The sequence below is a fragment of the Macaca nemestrina genome, chromosome 10, assembly GCF_043159975.1.
Source record: "Macaca nemestrina isolate mMacNem1 chromosome 10, mMacNem.hap1, whole genome shotgun sequence".
Classification (NCBI taxonomy): domain Eukaryota; kingdom Metazoa; phylum Chordata; class Mammalia; order Primates; family Cercopithecidae; genus Macaca; species Macaca nemestrina.
The window spans coordinates 37,191,932-37,216,847 of NC_092134.1; the positions used below are offsets into that span (position 1 = coordinate 37,191,932).

General features: G+C 42.1%; 1 protein-coding gene across 1 annotated transcript; it reads right to left on the bottom strand.

The window, feature by feature from the left end:
* Window positions 1-2,164: 2,164 nt before the first annotated feature.
* On the bottom strand, window positions 2,165-24,837 carry LOC105483665 (amidohydrolase domain containing 1). The gene is made up of 9 exons (XM_011744638.3): window positions 24,624-24,837; window positions 18,656-18,762; window positions 16,456-16,520; window positions 14,428-14,705; window positions 10,343-10,568; window positions 8,469-8,593; window positions 5,169-5,262; window positions 4,438-4,598; window positions 2,165-2,998 (listed from the first exon to the last, which is right to left on the bottom strand). Exons 1-9 carry the CDS (start codon window positions 24,758-24,760, stop codon window positions 2,911-2,913), a joined length of 1,281 nt encoding a protein of 426 aa, XP_011742940.2. The 5' UTR covers window positions 24,761-24,837; the 3' UTR covers window positions 2,165-2,910.
* Between the last annotated feature and the right edge of the window lie 79 nt (window positions 24,838-24,916).

Below are 24,916 nucleotides of genomic sequence, written 5' to 3' on the forward strand. Positions count from 1 at the left end.
AAGGCATCAGGATTTCCTCCCCAGCCCCACAGGCTCACCTGGGCTTTGTCACAAGTTGTCTCAGGGCAGCCGGAGGAGGCAAACCCTAAAGCACAAGGGCTTTTCAAGCCCCTGTTGTGCCACATTCACTAATATCCTGTTGGCTAAAGCAAGTCACGTTCCAGGCCCAGAGTCAATTTGGGAGAGTAACACTCAGGGGCATGGGAGTGTGATTTGGCGTGATCCATGGGCCCGTATCTGACAATCTACCCCATCAGAGGCCGGGCGCGGTGGCTCATGCCTGTAATCTCAGCACTTTGGGAGGCCAAGGTAGGTGGATCACGAGGTCAGGATTTCAAAACCAGCCTGGCCAAGATGGTGAAACCCTGACTCTACTAAAATTACAAAAATTAGCCAGGCGCAGTGGCAGATGCCTGTAATCCCAGCTACTTGGGAGGCTGAAGCAGGAGAATTGCTTGATCCCAGGCGGCAGAGGTTGCAGTGAACCAAGATCGCGCCACTGCACTCCAGCCTGGGTAACAGAGTGAGACTCCATCTCCAAAAAAAAAAAAGAAAAAAAAAAAAAATCACAACCGGCAAAATTCAAAAGCAGATGCATTTCATACTGCTTTAAACCTGTGTTTGATTTTTGGGTCTGGTCACTAGATTGCTTTTTATTAAACTTTATGGTTCTCTCTTTATGGTTCATTTTGCTTTATTTTGAGATGGAGTCTCGGATCTGTCGCCCAGGCTGTAGTGCAAAAGTGCTATCTTAGCTCATTGCAAACTTCTGACTCCCGCATTCAAGCAATTTTCCTGGCTCAGCCTACCGAGTAGCTGGAATTACAGGCATGCGCCATCACACCCGGCTAATTTTCGTAATTTTAGTAGATACGTGGGTTCACTATGTTGGTCAGGCTGGTCTTGAACTCCTGACCTCAGGGAATCCACACACCTTGGCCTCCCAAAGTGCTGGGATAACAGGCGTGAGCCAACACTCCCGGCCCATTTTGCCTTTTTGCTTACTTTTGTAAACAGTATTAATTTATTAAATGTAAACATTGAAAATATACTGAAAAAATAGTTGGAGAACATTAGTTTCAACCCAGAGGGTAGACTTCATTAGTCTAAAATAGAAAAGACAGTAAAATTACAATGCTTTAAAGGCTATCATAGAGATGTGGGAATGTAGGGAGGGGCATCCAGCTCCAATTCCCATGTAAGTAAGAGAAGGAAAGCATTCTGGGCAGACAGAACCATGCGGCACGGCCCTGAGCAGCTCACTGTCCCCTAAGGAACAGTGTGAAGATTGGTGTGACTAGGGCTTAGAACTCAGAGCTGCTCAGACCTTAATGTGCATGTGAATCACCCGGGGCTTGTTAGGACGCAGATTCCAACTCAGCAGGTCTGGGTCCAGCCAGAGGTTCCGCATTTCTAGTGAACTCCGTGGAGTTGCACGGGCTTGCAGCACACTGGCCTGGGAGGACTAGGGCAGTTTAGGGTAGATGTCATCTTCTGCCTTCATTCAAAAAAGGCATGAATGCTATTTGTTTAAAGTGAGTGCCTGCTAGATGAAAAATCAGATGTGCTTCTCCTCCTTGTTTCTTCAATAGAAGAAGCTAGTCTTGTGTTGCTTGAGTTCCAGGGAAGAGCAGACCTAACATTCAGTTTTGGCCTTATGTCTATCTCCTGCATCCCAAATGCTCACAGTGCCTAGGTGACTGGTCATAGGGGAGCCATCACACACAGCAACTGTGTGCCCCCCACACTGTGTCAAGACTTCTTAAACAATCACATGAGGTTCAGAGCTCCAGAGACCCCATCGTGATGACAACAGTATGCAATGTTACCCTTAATCTTCCAATGAGGGGCATTTTGAATTGCTTTATATTGACTACAGCAAAGCCTCTTTCATTCAGGCTCTATTAACCTGATGTTAGTGATCATTTGGAGAGTCAATCTTTACTTCTCATATCATTTCTTACCAAGTTTGGTAATGCAGTTGTGATTATAAAGATGACTGAAACATTTAAAAAGATTTCAAATCAACTCACATGGCTTTTAAAAACACCCATTTATATGTAAATAATTACCCACTCTTTACAAATAATCTTGTAATTTCCTAAAACACTCGAATAGACAACGCCGCTGATCTACTTCCAGGCTGAAAGGAAACAACAATAAGAGCGAGAGCAAACATTTATTGAGAGCTGTCAAATGTGTTTTACCCAATTGTAATGTGAAGAATCAACAATTTTTTAAATTTCAAAAAAAAATTACATGATTGTAGTTGGAAAAAATGCATCCATTTCAGGAAGGTCCCTATGCCTGTGTATTAAATGATGTGTCTTGAACGCTGCCGGGAAGCTCTGTTGCTGAGATTGAGAAGACCTTAGAAATGGAAGGACACTCTTCATCAGAGGACATTAATTCATTTGAAAAGCATCTAGAAAATAAACTACTTGGGGAAAGGAAATACCATTTGCTTAACAGAAGGCTATATTTTAGCTTCATTGGGGTGTATCACTTAGATTTCTTTCCATTCCCCAATGTTCACTAAATATAGTTTAAAAACTGAAACGTGAAATACAGACACAAAATGGAAATTTTAAGTCAAGCCTACTTTTCCCCACAAAGGCATTTTTGTGATACCCCATCATATTAATCTACGGAATATTTGTAACTAATATTTGTGAAATAATTGGATGTTTTATGATTTTAATCACAATAGGTTTACCTGTTTATATGTCAAATGCATGTGTTAAATGAAAACAAATCTATCCCTGGGGTTTTTTGAGTGACTTAAAAAGACATTGAAGTACATTTAGGTTTAAGTGATATAATTCTGGTAAATATTAAGGTGTTTTAACTTTTAATATAACTATATTGACTTATTTCATATACTCAAAAAGTCTTCTCTTTTCAAATCTATCATGTTTTATAGATGACTTTTCCTTTAGCTATAACATATTCAATTAATTCATGATGGCCTCCGAACTGGTAAATCAAATGCTCCCATCTAGGAAAAAAAAAAAAATTACTGCAATGTGTGCAAGTAAAAATTATTACTTTATCAATAAATGCTAATTTTAAAATGCATTCCCTACACATTTATTTACACCCAGTCAATGGTATTTGGGCTTTCTAAAAAACAGTACATAACTAACTAGTCTATGGTAAATCAAACATTATTTAATAATATCATTTAAGTACTTGATCTTAAAATATTTGCTTCATTAAGTGATACATAAATGTCACCATCAGCATTATATTCAATACAGGGAGTGGTTTCTGATCATGGAGAGAATTTTAAAGCAGGTGTCTCTGGAGGACATGAGGTTCAAGGGCTGCAATGGGTTTGTAAGAGTCAAGTAGCCATAGGATTTATGACTTGTAGATCTGGAACAGCAAGACCCTGATATGGTTTGGCTGCTATGTCCCCACCCAAATCTCATTTTGAATTGTAGCTTCCATCATTCCCACATTGTGGGAGGGACCCGGTGGGAGGTAATTGAATCATGGGGGTAGTTCTTTCCCATGCTGTTCTCATGATAGTGAATAAATCTCACAAGATTTGATGTTTTTATAAATGGGAGTTCCCCTGCACACGCTCTCTTGCCTGCTGCCATTTAAGACATGACATTGCTCCTCCTTTGCTTTCCGCCATGATTGGGAGGCCTCCCCAGTCCTGTAGAACTGTGAGTCAATTAAACCTCTTTCCTTTATAAATTACCCAGTCTCAGGTATGTCTTTATTAGTAGTGTGACAACAGACTAATATCGCCCTGGAGGCCCAGGTGGCAACAGACTGTGGGTGGGTGAGTGATAAGCCACCAGGAACAGGAAAACTAAGTTTAAGCTTTTGGGATCCAGTCGGCATGAGAAATCGGAGAGGGAATGAATCAGAACCAGGGTGACAAGCCAGAGTTGGGAGCTAGTTGAAAATCAGAAGCCGAGCAGAAAAACACAAACACATGCCAGAGGGCACAACCCGGTCAAAGTCCAGGTAAACAGAGCAGAAACCTGGAAATCTACAAAAGATACCAGGTAGATGAAAAGATCTTGAAAACTTGATCCGCCCTGTCGTTGAGGGCCTGTCAGTAGATTTGCTCATTGGAAAGGGGTCAACACAGAGGGGACTGGCTAGTGTCTGAGTCCACACAGAGTCTGACACTAATAATTAGTGGAAAAGGGATTTAGGCCTCATCTCTATACTTCAGTGGGCACAATATAAAATATTTCCCTGGCAAAATATTCTTTATTCTTTAGGACATATGGTAAAAGTGTTATATCAAAAATAAACAAAGCCAGAAAGCTCGTTAAAGCAATGAGGATAGATTTAATTTGGGAATAACTGCTGCAATAGAGAAAGAGTCCAGCAGAGATGATTCTTGCCCTAGACTCACTCCCAGTCTATGATCGATCATTCAGGAGCACACTAAGTTGGGAGCACACTCACCGGGATGAATTGATGATAATGAGATCTCCCTGTTTGCCAACTTCCAACGATCCGTGTGTGTGAGACTTTCCCAGTGCATAAGCTGCATTGATGGTGGCAGCAGCCAAGGCTTCAGACATGGACATTCTCATGTTTACACAGGCCAGATGCATGACCATTGGCTAAGGCAGGAAGAGAAAAGTGTTGGAGGAAAGTGACATATGGCACTGCAATTTAAAACATTTCTCAACACAGCACAACAAATAGAGGCAGTTAAAGGTATAGGAGGAATTGGCTCAATTGCAATGGGAAAAATCGAAGTTTATACATAAAGGTTCTTATACTTTGGAAAAGATTACTTTATTAAAGGGATTGTGTATTTAATATTTATTGACAACTTTTCAAGACCACTTACTGCACACAATGAAGTTCACTTCCACCCTTACTAACTAAGACCTCTTGGAGTTTATGCTATTCTCTGGAGAAAGGAAATGGGTTATTGTAAAACCACAATGTTCAAAGCTGAATCAGAAAATAATGCACGTAGAAGCTTCTCTCCTCTCTCTATGCCTGCAGGCATTTATCTGGGACAGAAAAATCCAATTACACTGCTGTCTACCCCTTTTTTTCTTGTTTCACAGAAAGTATTTTTAGATTTTTAACACTGTTTTAACAGCTAGTGAAATATTTTAAAATTATTTATATGCTTGGTAGATAGTCTGCTCAGAAAGGCACATGAAAAAAATAATTACCATTGAAAAGCAATATGCATTGGGATTGAAATCACTTCCCAGAGCAACTATTACTCCTTCATCTAACATCTTCCTGGCTCGAGGTTGTTTCAGTCTAAGGCGAGGAAAAAAATATGTCAGTCTCTAGAATGGGAACTTTTGTAGAATAGCTGTTCAGAACAGAAGAGAACTTGAGACAGTCAACGCCTTCATATTCTGGAAGAAGAAGCAGAAACTCAAGATTAAATAATTAGTGGTAGAGTTACATATATAATTCCAGGACTCCTGATTTTTATCATTCGACTTTTGAAATTAGATACGCCTAACTTTTAATTAATGATTGTTTATCTCATCCATCTTACATATTAAGGCATTCTTGCAAAGGGAGGAAAATATAACTTACAAATGGTTTTGAAATTTAGTAAGCTCTTTTGGTGACTCCCAAATTAAATAATAAGTGAGGTTACACTATGCTTTTTTTTTTTTTTTGAGATGGAATCTCGGTCTCTTGCCCAGGCTGGAGTGTAGTGGCATGATCTTGGCTCACTCCAACTTCCGCCTCCTGAGTTCAAGCGATTCTCCTGCCTCAGCCTCCCAAGTAGTTGGGACTACAGGTGCCCGCCACCATGCCTGGCTAATTTTTGTATTTTTAGTAGAAATGGGGTTTCACCATGGTGGCTAGGCTGGTCTCAAACTCCTGACTTCAGGTGATCCACCCATCTTGGCCTCCCAAAGTGCTGGGATTACAGGCATAAGCCACTGTGCCAGGCCACAATATGCTATTTTTATTAGCTCCATTTTGTAATTTCCTATGCATTTCTCTCCCTTACCCCTCTTTTTTGTTGTTGTTTTTGTTTTGTTTTTTGCCTCAAACATCTTTGTAGGTCCTTTAAAATCTTGAAGGCCCAAGAATTTAGTGTGTAAAATGTTTATACTTCTTCCTGAATTAGGCATCTCCTTGACCTCCCTGGTGAAATATTCTTTGTTCTTTAGGACATATCTCAAAAGTGTTACATCAAAAAAAAGCAAAGCCTGAAAGCTTGTTAAAGCAATGAGGACAGATTTAATTTGGGAATAACTGCTGCAATAGAGAAAGAGTCCAGCAGAGATGATTTTTGCCCTAGAATCACTCCCAGTCTATGATCGATCACTTGTAGGACCACTTAAAATGTTTTTCAACAATGTATGAGAGAAGGTGAGTGAAGCAGAGACAGAGTGAGGAAAGGGTACAGCTTCAAATGTCCCTGCAGGTCATTTGAATGTCCCTCCTCCCCTTCCATAAATACTTAGGGGTAAAAGAGAATAAAGTGAGGCTGTAAAAGTATTAAGGGCGCTCCATAAAAACCAAGGTGACTATTTCCTGAATACATTTAAATATTACATGCAAATATACATAAAATACACGATTAAAGCAAGTCCTTAAGTAGCATAAGGCAATGATTACTCTGGAAATGAGAGTCAAGAGAGGGTTCAGGGGAGAGCAGGGGGCCCTGCTGGTCTCTCCTGATGCAGAGATCAGAAAAATACAGAAACGAGAAGCCAGAAACCAGAGAGTGGCCTTCACTTCGACTGCCCTTGTGGTCCTAACAGGAGGCTAAACCTGTCTGTGGCAATGGCAGATGACAGCCTCTGCTGGCATAGGAACAAGGTTCAGACTTTTAATGCTGAATTGCCCTCCAGGACCACAAAGTCTTATGCTTTTGCTCCATGTTAAGAGATTCAAGACCAGTTAAAGAAAGCCTTTTTTTTGAGATGAAGTCTCACTCACTCTGTTGCCCAGGCTGGAGTGCAGTGGTATGATCTTGGCTCCCTGCAACCTCTCCCTCCTGGGTTCAAGCGATTCTCCTGCCTCAGCCTCCCTAGTAGTTGGGACTACAGGCACGTGCCACCATGCCTGGCTAATTTTTGTATTTTTAGTAGAGATGGAGTTTCACCATGTTGGCCATTCTGGTCTTGAACTCCTGGCCTGAAGTGATCTGTCCACCCTGGCTTCCCAAAAGTATTGGGATTACAGGAGTGAGCCACTGCGCCCAGCCGAAGAAAGCCTTTTTTTCCCCAAAAAAAAAAAAAAACAAAAAAAACAAAAACTTATTTCTTGGATGGTGGAGATAAATATTGATTGATGACTTAGACTGATGACACTTGAAATGCATAAGACATTGGTCATACCAAGAACAGTTATTGATATTTCCTGATTGTAGTCTACATTGTGTTTACTCTTTAAATTAAGAGAATAGTAATAATAATAAAAATGTATAATATCATATATGTGCATATAAAATTATAGTAGATTTGAGAAAAGAACTGAAGTATTCCTTTCTTCACCCCTCTAAAAGTTACTCGGAGCCTGGTCTTACCTAACCTCAGCACAATTCATGTCTTGGGCTGAATAATTCTTTGTTTTGGGTAGCTGTTCTGTGCAATGAGGAATGTTTAGCAGCAACCTTGGCCTCTACCCACTAGATGCCAGTAGCATCCTAGTTGTGATAACTAGAGATGTCGCCAGACATTGCCAAGTGTCCCCTGAGGGACAAAATTACCCTGGGGTTGAGAACCACTGTCTTAACTGCAGAATCACTCCCCATGCAAAAGACCACATATCCTAGCTACACAGAAAGCACCTAGTCCTAAGAGAAGATAAACTTCCTCTTGACTGCTGGCCTCCCAGACCACAAACTCGGATATCATATAAGTAAGTGGTACAATGGGAAGGGTCAGAAGACATCGGATCTCATATTAGTTAGAATCAGAGCAACAGTAATAACAGATGAACTAAGTATATTCAATTCATAGGCAGCATACAGCAAAATATCTGGGGAGATTTTACAAAATATATGTCTTCTCTTTCCTCCCACCCCCAGGATTTACGAAGATTTGTGACAATTATGGCACCCACTAACATCCCTTTAGAAAACAGCTCATGCAGATTCTGAATACTGCTAAATATCTTTAACATCTTATGCATATATTTAAAAGTATTGCACCTATTTCATTATTTACTAATTATAAAAATAATGCATAGTAATTATTTTTAATTGGAAAATTCCAAAATCCATGGAAAAAAAAGAAAAAAGAAAAAGAAAGCTCCATCTTCCTCAATAATCCTACCACACAAAGGCAATCTGGGTCTAAGTTCCTTCCTCAGGGAAATTCATTTACGAACATCAGGCCAGGGTTGGCATCTTCATTAACTGAGTTTTCTTCATCTGCATTTTTAAGGGATTTGTAATGGCAATGAAACAATGTCTGGGCACTTTGGACGTCTGTGTCTTTACAGCTTGTACTTGCAGCTCTTGGGTCTTGGGTGAGAAACGACCTTACCTCAGCATGTAGGCTGTGGTGGGCAGAAGGACGGCAGAGCACCTGGCCGTTGCCATGGCAACGATGCCTTCATCACTCACTTCTTCCAGGTGGCTGATTGCCTGCGCTCCCAGTTCAGCCCCAAGCTAAGGAGAAGGGGCGGAGAGGGAAAGATTTAACAAACAGCAACAATGAATCGATGAAGTTCCATTAAATTATTTTTTGTCTGTTTGTTTGTTTGTTTTCTGAGACAGAGTCTTGCTCTGTAGCCAGGTTGGGTGCAGTGGCGCGATCTTGGTTCACTGCAACTTCCGCCTCCTGGATTCAAGCGATTCTCCCCGCTAGCCTCCCGAGAAGCTAGGACCACAGGCGCGTGCCACCATGCCCAGCTAATGTTTGTATTTTTAGTAGAGATGGGGTTTCACCATGTTGGCCAGGATGGTCTCGATCTCTTGACCTCGTGATCCACCTGCCTTGGCCTCCCAAAGTGCTAAGATTACAGGCATGAGCCACCAAGCCCGGCGTAAATTGTTTTTCCCATAAAGAGAAACAGCGTTTTATTATTAAGATTTCTTGCCAACCAACTGTTGTAAACCCAATCCCCCAAATGGGTGAAGGGTTTGTAATGGGCATTCATTTGAAAATTAGCTAGTGGGCTACTTCAAAAACTATTCTTAAACACAAATCCTTCAGACATTTTCTGAAACAGAAAATTCTATGGATCAGAAGTGAGAGAAGGGGATCTAGAGCTATTTGGGAGAATTGGGAGGAATTGGTGGTTGGACGAAATGTGGTAGGTGAGGGAGAGGCAGCAGTCAAAATGATATCCAAGATTTTGACTTAAGCAACAGACAGGTGATGGTGTCATTCACTGAAGCAGAAAACGGGACAAGACTTGGAAACAAGGCTAAGAGATCAAGCTGGATATAATGCAGTTGAGAGGCGCGCAGGTGGGGTATCTATATCTGTCTTTAAGCTCCAAAGGCAGTTGTTTATTTAGGTCTAAGGCTTTAGAGGAGAGAAGCCTAGACTCAGGACTGCAGGGACTTTGTCTTACCGCTGAATTCTCAATGCCTAGAACAGTGCCTGGCACACAGTATTCATTCAAATATTTGTTGAAAGGATGAATAAGTGAATTAATTTGAGCAAAGATATATGAATTTGAAAATCATCCTGTGGCTATTTTTGGTGTGCTCCACTAAAATGATTTGGATGCTGCCACAGAAAGATCTGAAAAGGTCCAAGTGAAATTAATATACTGTGCCAGTGTGGCTTTGTGTGCTAAGAAAAATACATTAGAAATTTAGTAAAAGAGATCATTGAGGTAATTCTTTTTCTCTTCTTTTCTTTTCTTTTTTTTTTTTTTTTTTTGAGATGGAGTCTCGCTCTGTCCCCCAGGCTGGAGTGCAGTGGTGCGACCTTGGCTCACTGCAACCTCTGCCTCCGGGTTCAAGCGATTCTCCTGCCTCAGCCTCCCCGAGTAGCTGGGATTACAGGCGCATGCCACCATGCCTGGCTAATTTTTTGTATTTTTAGTAGATATGGGGTTTCACCGTGTTAGCCAGGCTGGTCTCAATCTCCTGACCTCGTGATCAGCCCACCTCAGCCACCCAAAGTGCTGGGATTACAGGCTCATGTGAGCCACTGTGCCCGGCCAATTCTTTTTCTATTAATACACCAGTGGATGATAATGAAAGTAAATGATCAGCAAAAAAGTAAGTTTTTAATAGAGGTCAGGGTTTTCAAGTCTCAACCAGACCAATCTGTACATTGTTCAAACAAATTTCCCCATTCAGTATCTTTTCAGAGGGCTTTGAAGAAACTAATTAAGTTTCCCACAGCATGAATGTGCAAGAATGAATGTTGATGAGGGGAAAACTAAAAGTCAGCCACACCTCAGCAGCCTTCATTGGGTGGAGTTCATCCCCATGGAAGTTAATCTGTAACCCTATGTCTTTTCCACGTTGAAGAATCCTTCTGGTGGAATCGAGATCAAAGACACCTTCCTCACAAAATACGTCGATATTGTCCACGTGTATTTCCCCATTTCTGCCAAGTTCCTTCAGCTTTGGGAGGTGGTTATTGATGATATCATCAGCAGCTTCAGTAGCAGTTTTTCCTCTGGGGGAAGAAAATGAGATTGACATGGGCAAATATTAAAAACAAAAAACAAAAGGATAGGGTTATCTGGCATTTGAAGAACCTGAGGAGCAGTAGAGGTAAATGACTTCAAGCCTCAGAAAGGTAGAGAAAGACTCAAAGCTATGACTCTGGGCTCTTAACTATTGGGCCATGTTTACATAGTGGAGGTATTGACAAGACTTCTGTATGCACTGGCCCTCTACACAGAGACTCAAATAGTTCATCCATTCTGGCAGACCTGTGTTACCTCTGGGGATGCCAGCAAGGCTACCTGGTTGAAAAGCTTAATTTGGTTGGGTGCGGTGACTCATGCCTGTAATACCAGCACTTTGGGAGGCCAAGATGGGCAGATAACTTGAGGTCAGGAGTTCGAGACCAGCCTGGCCAAAATGGCAAAAACCCTCTACTAAAAATAGAACAATTATCCGGGCGTGGTGGCATGTGCCTGTAATCCCAGTTACTCAGGAGGCTGAGGCAAGAAAATTGCTTGAACCAGGGAGGTGGAGGTTGCAGTGAGCTGAGATCCATCACACCACTGCACTCCAGCCTGGGCGACAGAGCAAGACTCTGTCTCCAAAAGAAAAAAAAAAAAGGCATAATCTTCCTGTAAAGGACACTCAGAGGTCATCCTGGATACTCCCCCTGATAACCTACCTGTGGTCCCCTTACCTGAGCCCAGTTATCACCCTGCCTTTTTCTTCCTCCACAATGTTTCCTGAAGCACTTGCCTTAGACTTTCTGTCTCACCATCTGGGGACATGGGGAAGGAGGATAGTACGAGGCTCTGAAATTCTCTCTCAAATTGTGGTGGAGTTGGGCATGGTACCTCATGCCTATAATCCCAGCAACCGGGGAGGCTGACGCAAGAGGATTGCTTGAGCCCAGGAGTTTGAGGCTGCAGTGAGCTATGACTGCACCACTGCACTCCAGCATGGGCAGCAGAACAAGACTCTGTCTCTAAAAAAAAATTAATAATAAGAAGAGTAGATAAAATAAAGTTCTGCAGTAGTTATATGTTAGAAAAGCCTGGGCTTTTAGAGTCAGGTAGACACAGAGTTCTACCACATGGTGGTCACATAACTTAGGAGATGCTCTTTAGCTGTTATTTGAGCGCAGGTTTTACCAATGGGAATCAAGATGCAGACCTCAGAGGCTCATTGGCAGATGAAGAAAATTTTTGTGAAACTTTAGCCCTATATTTGGCACACAGAAGGCTCTCACTCAGCAAAACCATTTGGGTAGGTGGGTAGAGGTGGACTATGAGAGACAGACACTTACAGAAGTTCTTTCTTTCTTTCTCTCTCTCTCTCTCTCTCTCTCTCTCTCTCTCTCTCTCTTTCTTTCTTTCTTTCTTTCTTTCTTTCTTTCTTTCTTTCTTTCTTTCTTTCTTTCTTTCTTTCTTTCTTTCTTTCTTTCTTTTTGAGACGGAGTTTCGCTCCTGTTGCGCAGGCTGGAGTGCAATGGCATGATCTCGGCTCACTGCAACTTCCACCTCCCAGGTTCAAGAGATTCTCTTGCCTCGGTCTAGAGTAGCTGGGATTACAAGAACGTGCCACCATGCCCGGCCAATTTTGTATTTTTAGTAGAGATGGGGTTTCTCTGTGTTGGTCAAGCTGGTCTCGAATTTCTGACCTCAGGTGATCCACCTACCTCGGCCGCCCAAAGTGCTGGGATTACAGGCGTGAGCCACCATGCCCAGCCTACCAAGTTATTTTTAATTCTCAAGACAATCATATAGAATAGGGTGGCATTTAGCTCTGTTTCACAGATGGGTAATTCATGTTCAGAAAAGTTAAGTCATGACCTCAAAATCACCCAGCTGGAAGTAGCCAAGCTGGATTCAAACCCAGGTCTGGCATCACTTCAAACTGAGGCTTTTCCACCATGCCACACTATTTTCTACTGAAAAAGAAAGCAGACTGTTATACACTTTATATTCTGTTTGAAAAAAACAGAATATAAAATCTACTGAAAAAAAATCTACTGTTTTCTATAGAGAATGTCTCAAGAGTCTCAGTGAAATTTTAAGCTTTAATAATTTCAGAAATATAAATGCTAAAAACTTATAATAAAGATCACTGGAAATATTAAATACTTATGTTTCTTTTCCACGTAACTAGTTTTGTGAATTTTGAAAAATAAATTTTAATGTTACTTTTTTAGTTCCTCTGATCGAAGATGATAATTAACATGAAGGGTTAATTTTTATTAACATTAAATATTTATATTTTTCCATTACACAGTGACTATAGCTAATAGCAATGTATTGTTTTCTTAAAAATTGTTAAAAAATAGATTTTAAGTGTTCTCACCACAAAAAGTGGTAAATATGAGGTAATGCATATATTAATTAGCTTGATTTAGTCATTTCACAATGTATACATATTTTAAAACAACATACTCTACACAATAATATATTATTTGTCAATTAAAAAAGACATTTTTTTTTGAGCACTCTGTCGCCCAGGCTGGAGTATAGTGCCACAATCTCCACTCACTGCAACCTCCGCCTCCCCGGCTCAAGCGATTCTTGTGCCTCAGCCTCCTGAGTAGCTGGGATTACAGGCATGGGCCACCACGCCTGGCTAATTTTTGTATTTTTAGTAGAGATGGGGTTTCAGCATGTTGGCCAGGCTGGTCTCAAACTCCTGAGCTCAAGTGATCCACCTGCCTTGGCCTCCCATAGTGCTGGGATTATAGCACTGCACCTGGCCTAAAAAATAAATTTATTTTCCAAAGTTTCCAAAATCAGATAAATGTAAAAGAAATTTAAACAATTAGATTTTTTTTTTTTTTTTTTTTCCTGAGACGGAGTCTCGCTCTGTCGCCCAGGCTGGAGTGCAGTGGCCGGATCTCAGCTCACTGCAAGCTCTGCCTCCCGGGTTTACGCCATTCTCCTGCCTCAGCCTCCCGAGTAGCTGGGACTACAGGCGCCCGCCACCTCGCCCGGCTAGTTTTTTTGTATTTTTTAGTAGAAACGGGGTTTCACCGTGTTAGCCAGGATGGTCTTGATCTCCTGACCTAGTGATCCGCCCATCTTGGCCTCCCAAAGTGCTGGGATTACAGGCTTGAGCCACCGCGCCGGCAAACAATTAGATTTTTAAACAATGATTGTAAGTCTGTAGTATTGTATTTATATATCTAAGTTATTAGTGCTTAAGACCGCACTAAGACTTTGGAGGCACCTTATGCATGTTCAAGTCCTGGGTTTCTTTTAGATAGTTCAATTGGCTGTTGGAACCATGAGCCTTCCTATTTAGAAATTTCAGGACCCAAAGGAACTCTGGACAAGTAAAAATGCAAGTGCAGAAAGGAACAGAGTTCTCTACGGTAAGGCCATGTAGGAGGAACTTTTAGATAAAGGGGAAGGCTAAAAATCATTTACAACAACAAAACAAAAATGTTTGCTGTTAAGAAAGCAAACAGATGAACAAAAACGAACCCCTTTGAGTCACCTAGACCACAAGGTTTGAACTACCTCCTAAAGAGTGTTACTATTAATTTCTAAAGTGCTTTTAGAAATGCTAATTAATTATCATGGGAAATTATTCAAATTAATATGTGTAATTTTAAAAGACCTACAAGGGGCCATTTCTTTTTCTTAACCCAAAGAGCTTGAAACAGCTTTTCTATCATAATTAAAGGACTAGCAGACTGATGAGGCCAAGGGATCGCCTTCCTAAAACCGAGTCTGCGGGATAAGTGGCCATTAGAATCAGGTCTTTCCAAAGACTTCTACCCATCTCCCTGCAAGAGCTAAAGTGCTAACGCACCTCCACCCCCGGGGCTCATTTTCAATGCTCTGAGTGAAACCCCGGTCCCCACTGGCTAAGATTACTTAGGCACTGAATGAGCCCCGCAGTATGTAGCCGAGATGCCGATGTCCAGCTCCCGCCGGGCGCGCTCAATCACGCGCAGCATCTTGAGCTCGGTCTCCAGGTCGAGGCCATATCCGCTCTTGCACTCCACCAGCGTGGTGCCAGCCCTCTTCATGCACTGGAGACGCTGCTGAAAGGAGCGGAACAGCTCCTCCTCTGAGGCTTGGCGCGTGCGCTCCACGGTGAAGTGGATCCCTCCTCCGGCCTGGTGAATTTCCATGTAGGTGGCCCCTGCCAACTGAACACACGCCTCACCTTTAGGCCGGCAAATGCGAGGAAGTTGCAGGGAGGTCTGAAGAATCTACCTCCAGGGGCAATATTATGTAATGACTAAGAAGCCATATGGCACGGGCACCAATCCATCGGATTAGAAAAGTGCTGGGATACACAGTCCTGGAAGGCCCTAGTCTGCCAGACACTGGATTGTGGGGAGCTCCAAAGGGGTCCGGGGAAGACGCTGGAGTGGTAGAGATGGGAGATGTGGTGAGTGGCCTGTTGCGATCTCAGAGCAGTGGCAATTAAAAACTGGCACAGGCCGGGCACGGTGGCTCACACTTGTAATCCCAGCACTTTGGGAGGCCGAGGTGGGCAGATCAGAGGTCAGGAGTTCAAGACCAGCCTGACCAACGTGGTGAAACCCCGTCTCTACTAAAAATACAAAAATTAGCTGAGTGTGGTGGTGAGCACCTGTAGCCCCAGCTACTCGGGAGGCTGAGACAGGAGAATCGCTTGAACCCGGAAGGTGGAGGTTGCAGGGAGTGGAGTTAGGGTCACTGCACTCCAGCCTGGGTGACAGAGCGAGACCCTGTCTCAAAAAAACAAAACAAAACAAAAACAAAACAAACAACAACAACAAAAATAACCTGGCACAGGAGTATTGCAATATTTTAACAAGTCAATCAGCCCACAATGTGTACTTGCTAAGTATCAGCCCTCCCTCCATCCCTCAGCTTGTTTGAGAAAACAAAGCTTAGGCAATTCAGGAGTTGCAGGGAACCCCATTGCAATTATTCAGATCTCCACTAAAGCGGCCCCGGGAAGTCTCCTTGTCTCAATATTTGGCCATCAGAGTTTGGAGCTTGACCTTTGTCACTCAAAGAGGCTCTTTCTGGGGTCCCACTGGGCTCCAGTTGCTCTGGGCAGCAAGGAGTATGGTGCAGAGAAAGGATGCAGGCCTGGGGTCTCCTGGCCAGAGTTTTCATCTGGGTTCTGCCATCCTCCATCTGGTGGCCCTAGTCAACATTCTTCCCTTCTCTAGACCCGGCTGTCTCTATCTGCACAATGAGAGGACTGGACTGTAAATCTCTTTCTCCATCTGTACAATGAGGATTGGACTGCTTTTGGCTCTGAAATTCTGTGATTTAACAAAACAGTCTTAAAAACAGCTCTAGTTTGTTGAAGAAGTACATGATATCTGAAGAAAAGAATTTTTTTTTCTTCTTTTCCTGAAATAAGCCAGTTTAGCTGCCAGGAGGCACATTTTTTTTTTTCTTTCTTTTTTAAAAACACATGTGAAAATTGCTCCAACCAGGGATTTAGAAGTTGGCTACAGCTGATATATGACTAACACAGATTACATTTTGTGATTCTTAATAAGTCTCAGTTTTCTGAAAAAGAGAAAAATATAAGACATTTTATTTTTGTGATTAGTAACATATTTTTCCAAACTTTACTCCAATGAATGGCGATTTTCAAACTATTCCTTGGAGCCCTTTCAAAGGCTACTAGAGATAGTGATTTGGAAGGGGAATGTGTGGAAGGAAAGAGAGGGAGACATTAGTGGGCAGGAAGAGCCCTGTGTATAATACAATGATATGGGGCAGATATAAATAAGTTTTGTTGTCATTTGTTTCCCATGCCCGAGCAAGTAAAAATATCCATTAAAAATATGTTGACATATGTTGCAAAGCTTGATAGCCTGCTAACTCTTCAGCAAAAGACTTCATATTTGTGCTTTATTTTGATTTGCCATGATTTGTTGCAGTTACCTTCATTGCAAATTCGTGAACTCTTTCACCAGCCCATACTGGATGTGTGTGCGCATCCACCAAACCTGTAATCAATAAATCAAGTTATCTTACAATTAAGAAATAGAGAACACTTAGACAGCAGGCAAACAGCAGCACTACACCCTGCTGCTCTGGGGAAAGCGTGATGGTAGCCATCCATTTTGAAGGAACATGAAAGGAAGAATTTGTCTGTCTGGTTCCCCTGACAGAGAGAAAAGAAGACTGCCCTGTTGTGTGGCTGGTCTAGAAAGCTTTAATGAAGGAGGGGATGCAACACGATGAAAATATCCCTTACAGAAATACAGCTCCTTTTGCTCAGTAAGTCCATGCTCACCAAATAAGCTTTCGTTTTATTTTATTTTATTATTTATTTATGTATTTATTTATTTTTGAGAAAGGTTCTCACTCTCACCCAGGCTGGAGTGCAGTGGCACACTCATGGCTCCCTACAGCCTTGACCTCCCAGGCTCAAGCAGTCCTCCCACCTCAGCCTCCCTAGTAGCTGGGACTATAGACATGCACCACCACACAGGCTAATATTTACCATGTTGCCTACGCTGGTCTTGAACTCCTGGTCTCAAACGATCTGCCCGCCTCAGCCTCCAATGATCGACCTGACGTGGCCTCCCAAAGTGCTGGGATTACAAGCATCAGCCACTACACCTGGCCCAAATAAACTTTGAAATCAGGTTGTCAAGCCCCCTAGTTAAGCAAAACCATGAACCTTATCACAAGGAATAATCTGGATATGAAAACATAATACTACAATCCCCTCCCCCTGCAACTCTGAGAAGGGAAAATATGAAATCAGAAAGATGAATCTATCTTCAAGAAAGAAATGTATTTTAATTAAGGAGAAACTGTAAAGCAATCACTTGAAATTGTTGTTTATCCAGGTACAGTTCAGCAAAGTGTTTCTTTCCAAAATATTTTAGATATCTTATGGATTAAATGACTCATTATTGGCTCTGATTGGACTAAAATCAAAAGCCCCTACTCAGATTGTTTTCTGCTATATTCCTCTTTTTCGTAACATTTCACCCTGACTTTGTCTCCTGACCCTCAAGAATCATAAGGAAGACCAGGCGTGGTGGTTCATGCCTATAATACCAGCACTTTGGGAGACTGAGATCAGCAGATCACTTGAGGTTAGGAGTTCGAGACCAGCCTGACCAACATGGTGAAACCTTGTTGCTACTAAAAATACAAAAATTAGCCAGGCATAGTGGTGCATGCCTGGAATCCAGCTACTTAGGAGACTGAGGCACAAGAATTGCTTGAATCTGGGAGGTGGAGGTTGCAGTTAGCCAAGATCACGCCACTGCACTCCAGCGTTGGTAACACAATGAGACTCTGTCTCAAAATAAACAAACAAATGAAAACCCATCAGATAGAAGCTCTGTCAGATGTGTACAATAAACATCTAAAAGCATAAAAATTTTATATAAAAATAAGATATAAATATGAAGCCCTTTTGTTTCTGTAGAACTCAAAGTTTGTGAAACTTGTTTTGGATGATTACATGAAGTCATACAACATAGTTAATGTAGGAGATGATGGTTAATAAACTGATTCTGTTGTCAATCATTAAAGATACAAGTGAACTGCAGTGAAAGCTGTAGCACTTTTTTTTCTTCTTCTGCCCAGAGCTGGATCCTTTGTTTCACACCCTATTCAAATTTAGAGTATTTCTGGTAGTAGAGACAGCAGCTGCCTTGTTAGCCTCTCCTATGCCATTGGAACTACTCCTACGAAACTATGAAACTGCTCCTATGGATTAATAAAGTTCTTTTGACTGTTTTTGAACCTAAACACAACACAGCTGGTTTCTATTCAGCATGCGAGTGGGAAGCAGTGGAGTCTAATGAATGGGCTTGATTCCTAGGTTGCCTGTTTCCTGTTTAGGAACCTTGGGTAACATATTTCACCCTTAGCCTTCAATTTTCTAAACTGTAAAGTATAGATAATGATACCTCCCACACAGGGAAGTTATAAGGATTCAAGGTGAAACCATGTTTGAAAGCAGCTAGACAATCAATAATAGAAATTCAATACATGGAACTATGATTTTTAAAATATTATTTTGAGACTTTAAAATAAGCTGTTACTCTTCCTCTTTACATTTCAGGAGCTACTGTTAAAGCTACTTGTAGACCTTTACTGAAAAAGAGGTAAATACCTGGTAGAATACATTTCCCAGAGCAGTCAATTATTTCTTCAAAAGTTTCTCCAGAAAACTGTCTTCGAATAACATCAGCAGGACCAATAGCTTTTATAAACCCATCTCTGAAGAAAAATCAAGAAGTAGTTACTAAATTTGGAGAAATCTTGTTAGAAATCTGATGAGTGACTTAAAATATGATTTCAGATCCTTTGGTGTTAATTAGTCAACATTTACTGTGTTTCTATTTTGAACCTGAGTCTTTGGAAAAGCATCTCTAGCCATGTTCAAGACAACCATAAAAGACCCAGATTGGCCAACGCCATCTTCAGCAAAATGAACAAAACTGGAGGAATCACATTACCTGACTTCAAATTATACTACAGAGCTATAGTAACCAAAACAGCATGGTACTGGCATAAAACACAGACACATAGACCAATGGAACAGAATAGAGAACCCAGAAATAAGTTCATACATCTACAGTGAACTCATTTTCAGCAAAAATGCCAAGAATATACATCGGGGGAAAGACAGTCTCTTCAATAAATGGTGCTAGGGAACTGGCTATCCATATGCAAAAGAATGAAATAAAATCTAAATGGGTTAAATCTAAGACTTTAAACTATGAAACTACTCAAAGAAGACATTGGGAAAACTCTCCAGGACATTGGTTCAGGCAACAATTTCTTGAGGGATACCCCACAAGAACAGGCAACCAAGCCAAAAATGGACAAATGGGATCACATCAAGTTAAAAGGCTTCTTTCTGTACAGCAAAGAAAATAATCAACAATGTGAAGAGACAACCCACAGAATGGGAGAAAATAATTTGCAAACTATCCAATTGACAAGGGATTAATAACCAGAATATATGAGGAGCTCAAACAGCTCAATAGGAAAAAACCTAATAATCTGATTAAGAAATTGACGAAAGATCTGAATAGACATTTTTCAAAAGAAGAGATACAAATGGTAAACAGGTATAAGAAAAGGTGCTCAACATCAATGATCATCAGAGAAATGCAAACAAAACCACAATGAGAGATCATTTTACCCCAGTTAAAATGGCTTTTATCCAAAAGACAGGCAATAACAAATGCTGGCGAGCATGTGGAGAAAGAGGAACCTTCGTACACTGTTGGAAATGTAAATTAGTACAGCTACTATGGAGAACAGTATGAAAGCTCCTCAAAAACTAAAAATAGAGCTACCATATGATCCAGCAATCCCACTGGTAGGTCTATATGCGAAAGAAAGGAAGTCAGTATATTAAAGAGATATCTGCATCCCATATTAATTGCAGCACTAGTCACAATAGCCAAGATTTGGAAGTACGCTAAGTGCCCACCCACAGATGAATGGATAAAGAAAATGTAGTACATATGCACAATGGAGTACTATTCAGCCATAAAAAAAGAGTGAGATTCTGTCATTTGCAACAACATGGATAGAACTGGAGGATACTATGTTAAGTGAAATAAGCCAGGCACAGAAAGAAAACTTGGCATACTCTCATTCATTTGTGGAAGCTAAAAATGAAAACAATTGAGCTCATGGAGACAGAGAGTAAAATGATGGTTACCAGAGGCTGGGAAGAATATAAGGGGAGAAGAGAAAAATGAGGATTGTTAGTTGCTAGAAAAATATGGTTAGATACAGTGAATAAGACCTAGTATTTGACATCACAAAAGGGTGGATACAATCAGCAATAATATGTTGCACATGTTAGAAAAACTGAGGGAGTACGACTGGAATGTTTGTGAAACCAAGAAATGATGAATGCTTGAGATGATGGAAACCCCATTTGCCCTGATATAATTATTACATATTGTGTGGCTGTTTTAAAATAACTCATGTACCCCATATATATATACCTACTATGTACCATGAAAATTTACAATTAAAAAAACTTTAAACATCAAACATATGTAGCAGACAATTGCCATTTGTTCCCCAAGATCAGTGTTCTCTTTTTTTTACACTAGTAAAGCCCTAAATTTTAGCTGGACACATGACGACCCAAAATCTAGACTACATTTCTCCGTCTCCCGCTAGCCAGGTGTGGCTACGAGACTAAGGTCTAGTTAGTAGGATTGTCTTCTCTTCCTATTCTTACTGGCTGGAACGCAGACACCATAACTAGAGATGGGGTGGCCATCTTGGGTCATGGAGTGAGTGTAAGAAAGTGGGCCACGGATGGGAGAGCAAGGCAGCAGGGCCCTGGCTCCTGAGGACCCCATGGAATACTGCAATCAACTAGCCCTGCATTTCCTATGTCTGGATTTTCACATAGGAGAGAAATATATTTCCATCTTGTTTCAGCCAATGTTAATTTAGGTCTTGGTCACTTACAGCAAATTCGTGTTTCCAACATGGAGAATCAGGGCTATTAACCTGAGAGCTGGAATGTGTTGTGAAAAGCAGTTAGGATAAGGGATTCAGAACTGGGGCAGAAGTGGTTGGGTTAACCTAACAAAATGTAAGAGTGGAGGAGCAGAAGAAACCGGATGGAAAGAGAAGATGTTACGATAGGAAAAGAAATAACGATTATGGGGGCATGGAGAGGATAAACTTAGGGTGGAATAAGAAATTAAGTCTTGAAATAGAATTTAGTATCCTGATTAATACAATTCTTCATCACTAACAGCTTTTATCTGGCCCAGTTACATAATCTACCCAGTGTGCAGTGAATCTGGTGGTGGAAAGGACCAGCAGGACTAGAAATTGACCCTTAAATGGGAAAGAACAAAGATAATGCTCTTATGCAAAGAGTTGATGACTGACGCTGCTTTAAGAGAGGTTGTTTTAACAAAGTCAGACCTAAGAAATAAATCTCTAACATTCTCCTTCTGTGCAGGAGGGGAATTTCAAGGACACTGGATCCTCTTCCTGACCCCACTAATCCCATGCTTATCTACCTTTCGACAGTGTGGTTCTCTCATTCATTGGTGGAGTCCTACGTATGTTTGAATAAAGGTTTATGTCCTTTGTTGAAGACATAATGAGGACAGTTATTGAAGGAAACTAACAAAAAGCATTCCCCCAAAAGTGTTTTTTTAAGGTAGCCATTAAAATTATAAAGATACGTATTACTGACAGTTTGTGCTTCTTTTCCACAACTGGGAGCTTCTTCAAGATTAACTACAGCCTACAAACACACACACACACACACACACACACACACACACACACACACACAGAATGAGAGAGAGAGAGAGAGAGAGAGAGAGAGAGAGAGAGAGAGAGAGAGAGAGAGAGAACTTAATTTAAGAATGAGATACCTTTAGAGACCTAAATGAATGAATACAATGGTGGTGTATCTACACCCTGTGGCGGACAATCACTGAGATATTTATTTTTAGGAAGGGGGAGTTTCTGGTGACCCTCAAACCATATTCTTTTCCAGGACTCATTTTATATATCTATAGCTTATAGGGGATTGACTATTAGTTGATCTCACTGAGATTCATTCTAATCAGGACACACCATGGTATATATATACTTGTTGAAAAAAAAAATAACACACAGTTAAAATTCATCCATTTCTGGGCTTTGAAATGGAACTTTCTTCCACTTCTCTGTGCTTTTAATCAGTACTCCTCCCCCTACACACACTCACACTCACAGCCTGTGTTCTTCTTGTCTACCAAAAGAAAAGCTGGATCAAGTTGTCTTTGAACACACAGGTTCTGCATAAGGGAAGTGATGTGACAATTTAAGACAATCACCTAAATAATTCACCCTGAAAGCACTTTTACCTTAAAATATTCAGATAATGAAGGTGGGAGATATACGTCAAAGCACCACGAATCACCAGATAATTATTCCAATTCTATACTTGATTTTTGTACCAACTTGATATATAAGACAGTGATGATAGTAAGTGAAAATAAAAACAGCAACATCCTGTACTGAGCTAATCATATTTGAATGGCAAAGTTCTTGATATTCTTATAAATTTATTTCAATGTAATAAATCCAACAAACTCTGAGAACAATGTAGCAGACTGGAATGAAAAAGCCCCACCTGCCAGACCACACATCAATTCCTTTCTTTTGCTTTCCCTACATTTTGTGGTTTTGATGTGAACATAGAACATGTCTTGGAACCCGAGATTTCATGTTGGTGCATTAGTATAATTTTAGTTATTTATTTATTTTTGAGACGGAGTCTCACTCTGTCCCCTAGGCTGGAGTGCAGTGGTGCAATCTCGGCTTACTGCAACCTCCGCCTCCCGGTTCAAACGGTTCTCCTGCCTCAGCCTCCGGAGTGGCTGGGACTACAGACGTGCACCGCCACGCCCAGCTACTGTTTGTATTTTTAGTAGAGACCGGCTTTCACCATGCTGGCCAGGCTGGTCTCACGCTCCCGACCTCAGGTGATCCACCTGCCTCGGCCTCCCAAAGTGCTGGGGTTACAGGCATGAGTCACTGCACTCGGCCTCATTGATGTAATTTTTATAAGATACTCCAGTCCCAACCCAGGTAGATATTTTTCAACTTTCTAAGCAAAATTTTAAATAATATTTTTATAGTAAATTGGGAATATTTTCATCCCTTTATTAATTAAAAATAAACCAATCAGTCTGGGCGTGGTGGCTCATGCCTGTAATCCCAGCACTGGGAGGCCAAACCAGGTGGATGGCTTGGGCCCAGGAGTTCGAGACCAGCCTGGGCAACACGGCGAGACACTGTCTCTACAAAGAATACAAAAATTAGCCTTGCCTGGTGGCCCGCGCCTGTAGTCCCAGCTACTCGGGAAGCTGAGCTGGGAGGATGGCTTGAGCCTGGGAGGTGGAGGTTGCAGTTGAGCCTTGGAGGTGGAGCCGAGATCAAGCCACTGCTCTCCAACCTGGGCGACAGAGCTAGAACCTGTCTCAAAATATATATATATGTATATATAGGCTGGGTGCAGTGGCTCATGCCTGTAATCCCAGCGCTTTGGGAGGTTGAGGCGGGTAAATCATTTGAGGTCAAGAGTTAGAGACCAGTTTGGCAACATCGTGAGACCCTCTCCCTACTAAAAGTACAAAAATTAGCCGGTCATGGTGGTGCGGCTGCTGTAATTCCAGCTACTCAGGAGGCTGAGCCAGGAGAATCACTTGAACCCAGGAGAAGGAGGTTGCAGTGAGCTGAGATCGCGCCGCTGCACTCCAGTTTGGGCGACACAGTGAAAATAAATAAATAAATAAAATTAAACCAACCCACAGTACCTCAAAAGCTGGACTCTTGCACAATCCTAAACTGCCTCAGATAAGCCGTGGTCAGTTTGTGAGACTCATTCATGGTGTGCAACTGTGGCTCCGTAGGGCCCTTTAGATTTGAATTCTCATCCAACTTCCCTTGCTACCCTAAGTCACCCTCAAACTTTGTTCTTTTATTCAGATCTGGCAGGAAGTTCAGAAGAGTAAGAGAAATATCTTGTTTTCTGATAGCCAAATCTTGATTTATTATCACTCAGGGCCATTATCGTCTACATGTTCTCTGTGTTTCTAAAGCTTTAGTGTACGAGACCAGGGGATGTGAAAGGTACTTTTGAAAAATTCAGGTCTCAGAACTCCAGCCCCAGTGATGCTGATTCTAAAATTCTAGGGATAGGGAGTTGGGGACGCAGGTGGAATCAGAAATCTGGCGTAAGAGTAAAATAACCACAGGCCACCCTGACAAAGATGGTCTCCTGGCCTCACTTTAAGAAGCACTGGGGAGGACCTCAACCCCTTCTGATGGTTGGACAGTGATATTTTACCAGCAGAGGCTGGACCCCGATGCGTTCCAATGGGATGTTCCTCTCTGAGCTCTTTAAACGGAATGACAACCCCAAGCTGCAGAGCGTGTTAGCAACAGGTGCCCCAAAGGCTGGCTTGCCCACGTGTCTCTGTGCAGGGACGCTTTCACGGCGTTGTTTCCCTTCAGAGCGCACAGTGAGAGGAAAAGAGGCCAGCTCCGCCCGTGGCGGCCCCCACCCTACGCGCCCGGCCACTTACTTGCCCACCACCAGGCTGGCGCCCTCCAGCACTGCCAGGCTGCGCAGCGCATCCCGCGCCAGGAAGCGCTCACCGCGAGAGCACACCAGCACCACTTGCTGCGCGTTCTCCAGCAGGAGGCTGTGGCCGCCTGCCATGTCCCCGTGCGCCGAGGGTCTCCGGGAGGCCACCGGGCTCCGGCCACTGGCAGGACTCAGTGGAGGACGAAAAACCGCAGCCTGCGCCGCCCGGGGCCGGGAGGGTGGGGCGGGGGCGGGCGCTCGCAGCCGCTGCCCTTTGCTCGCCTCCCTCAA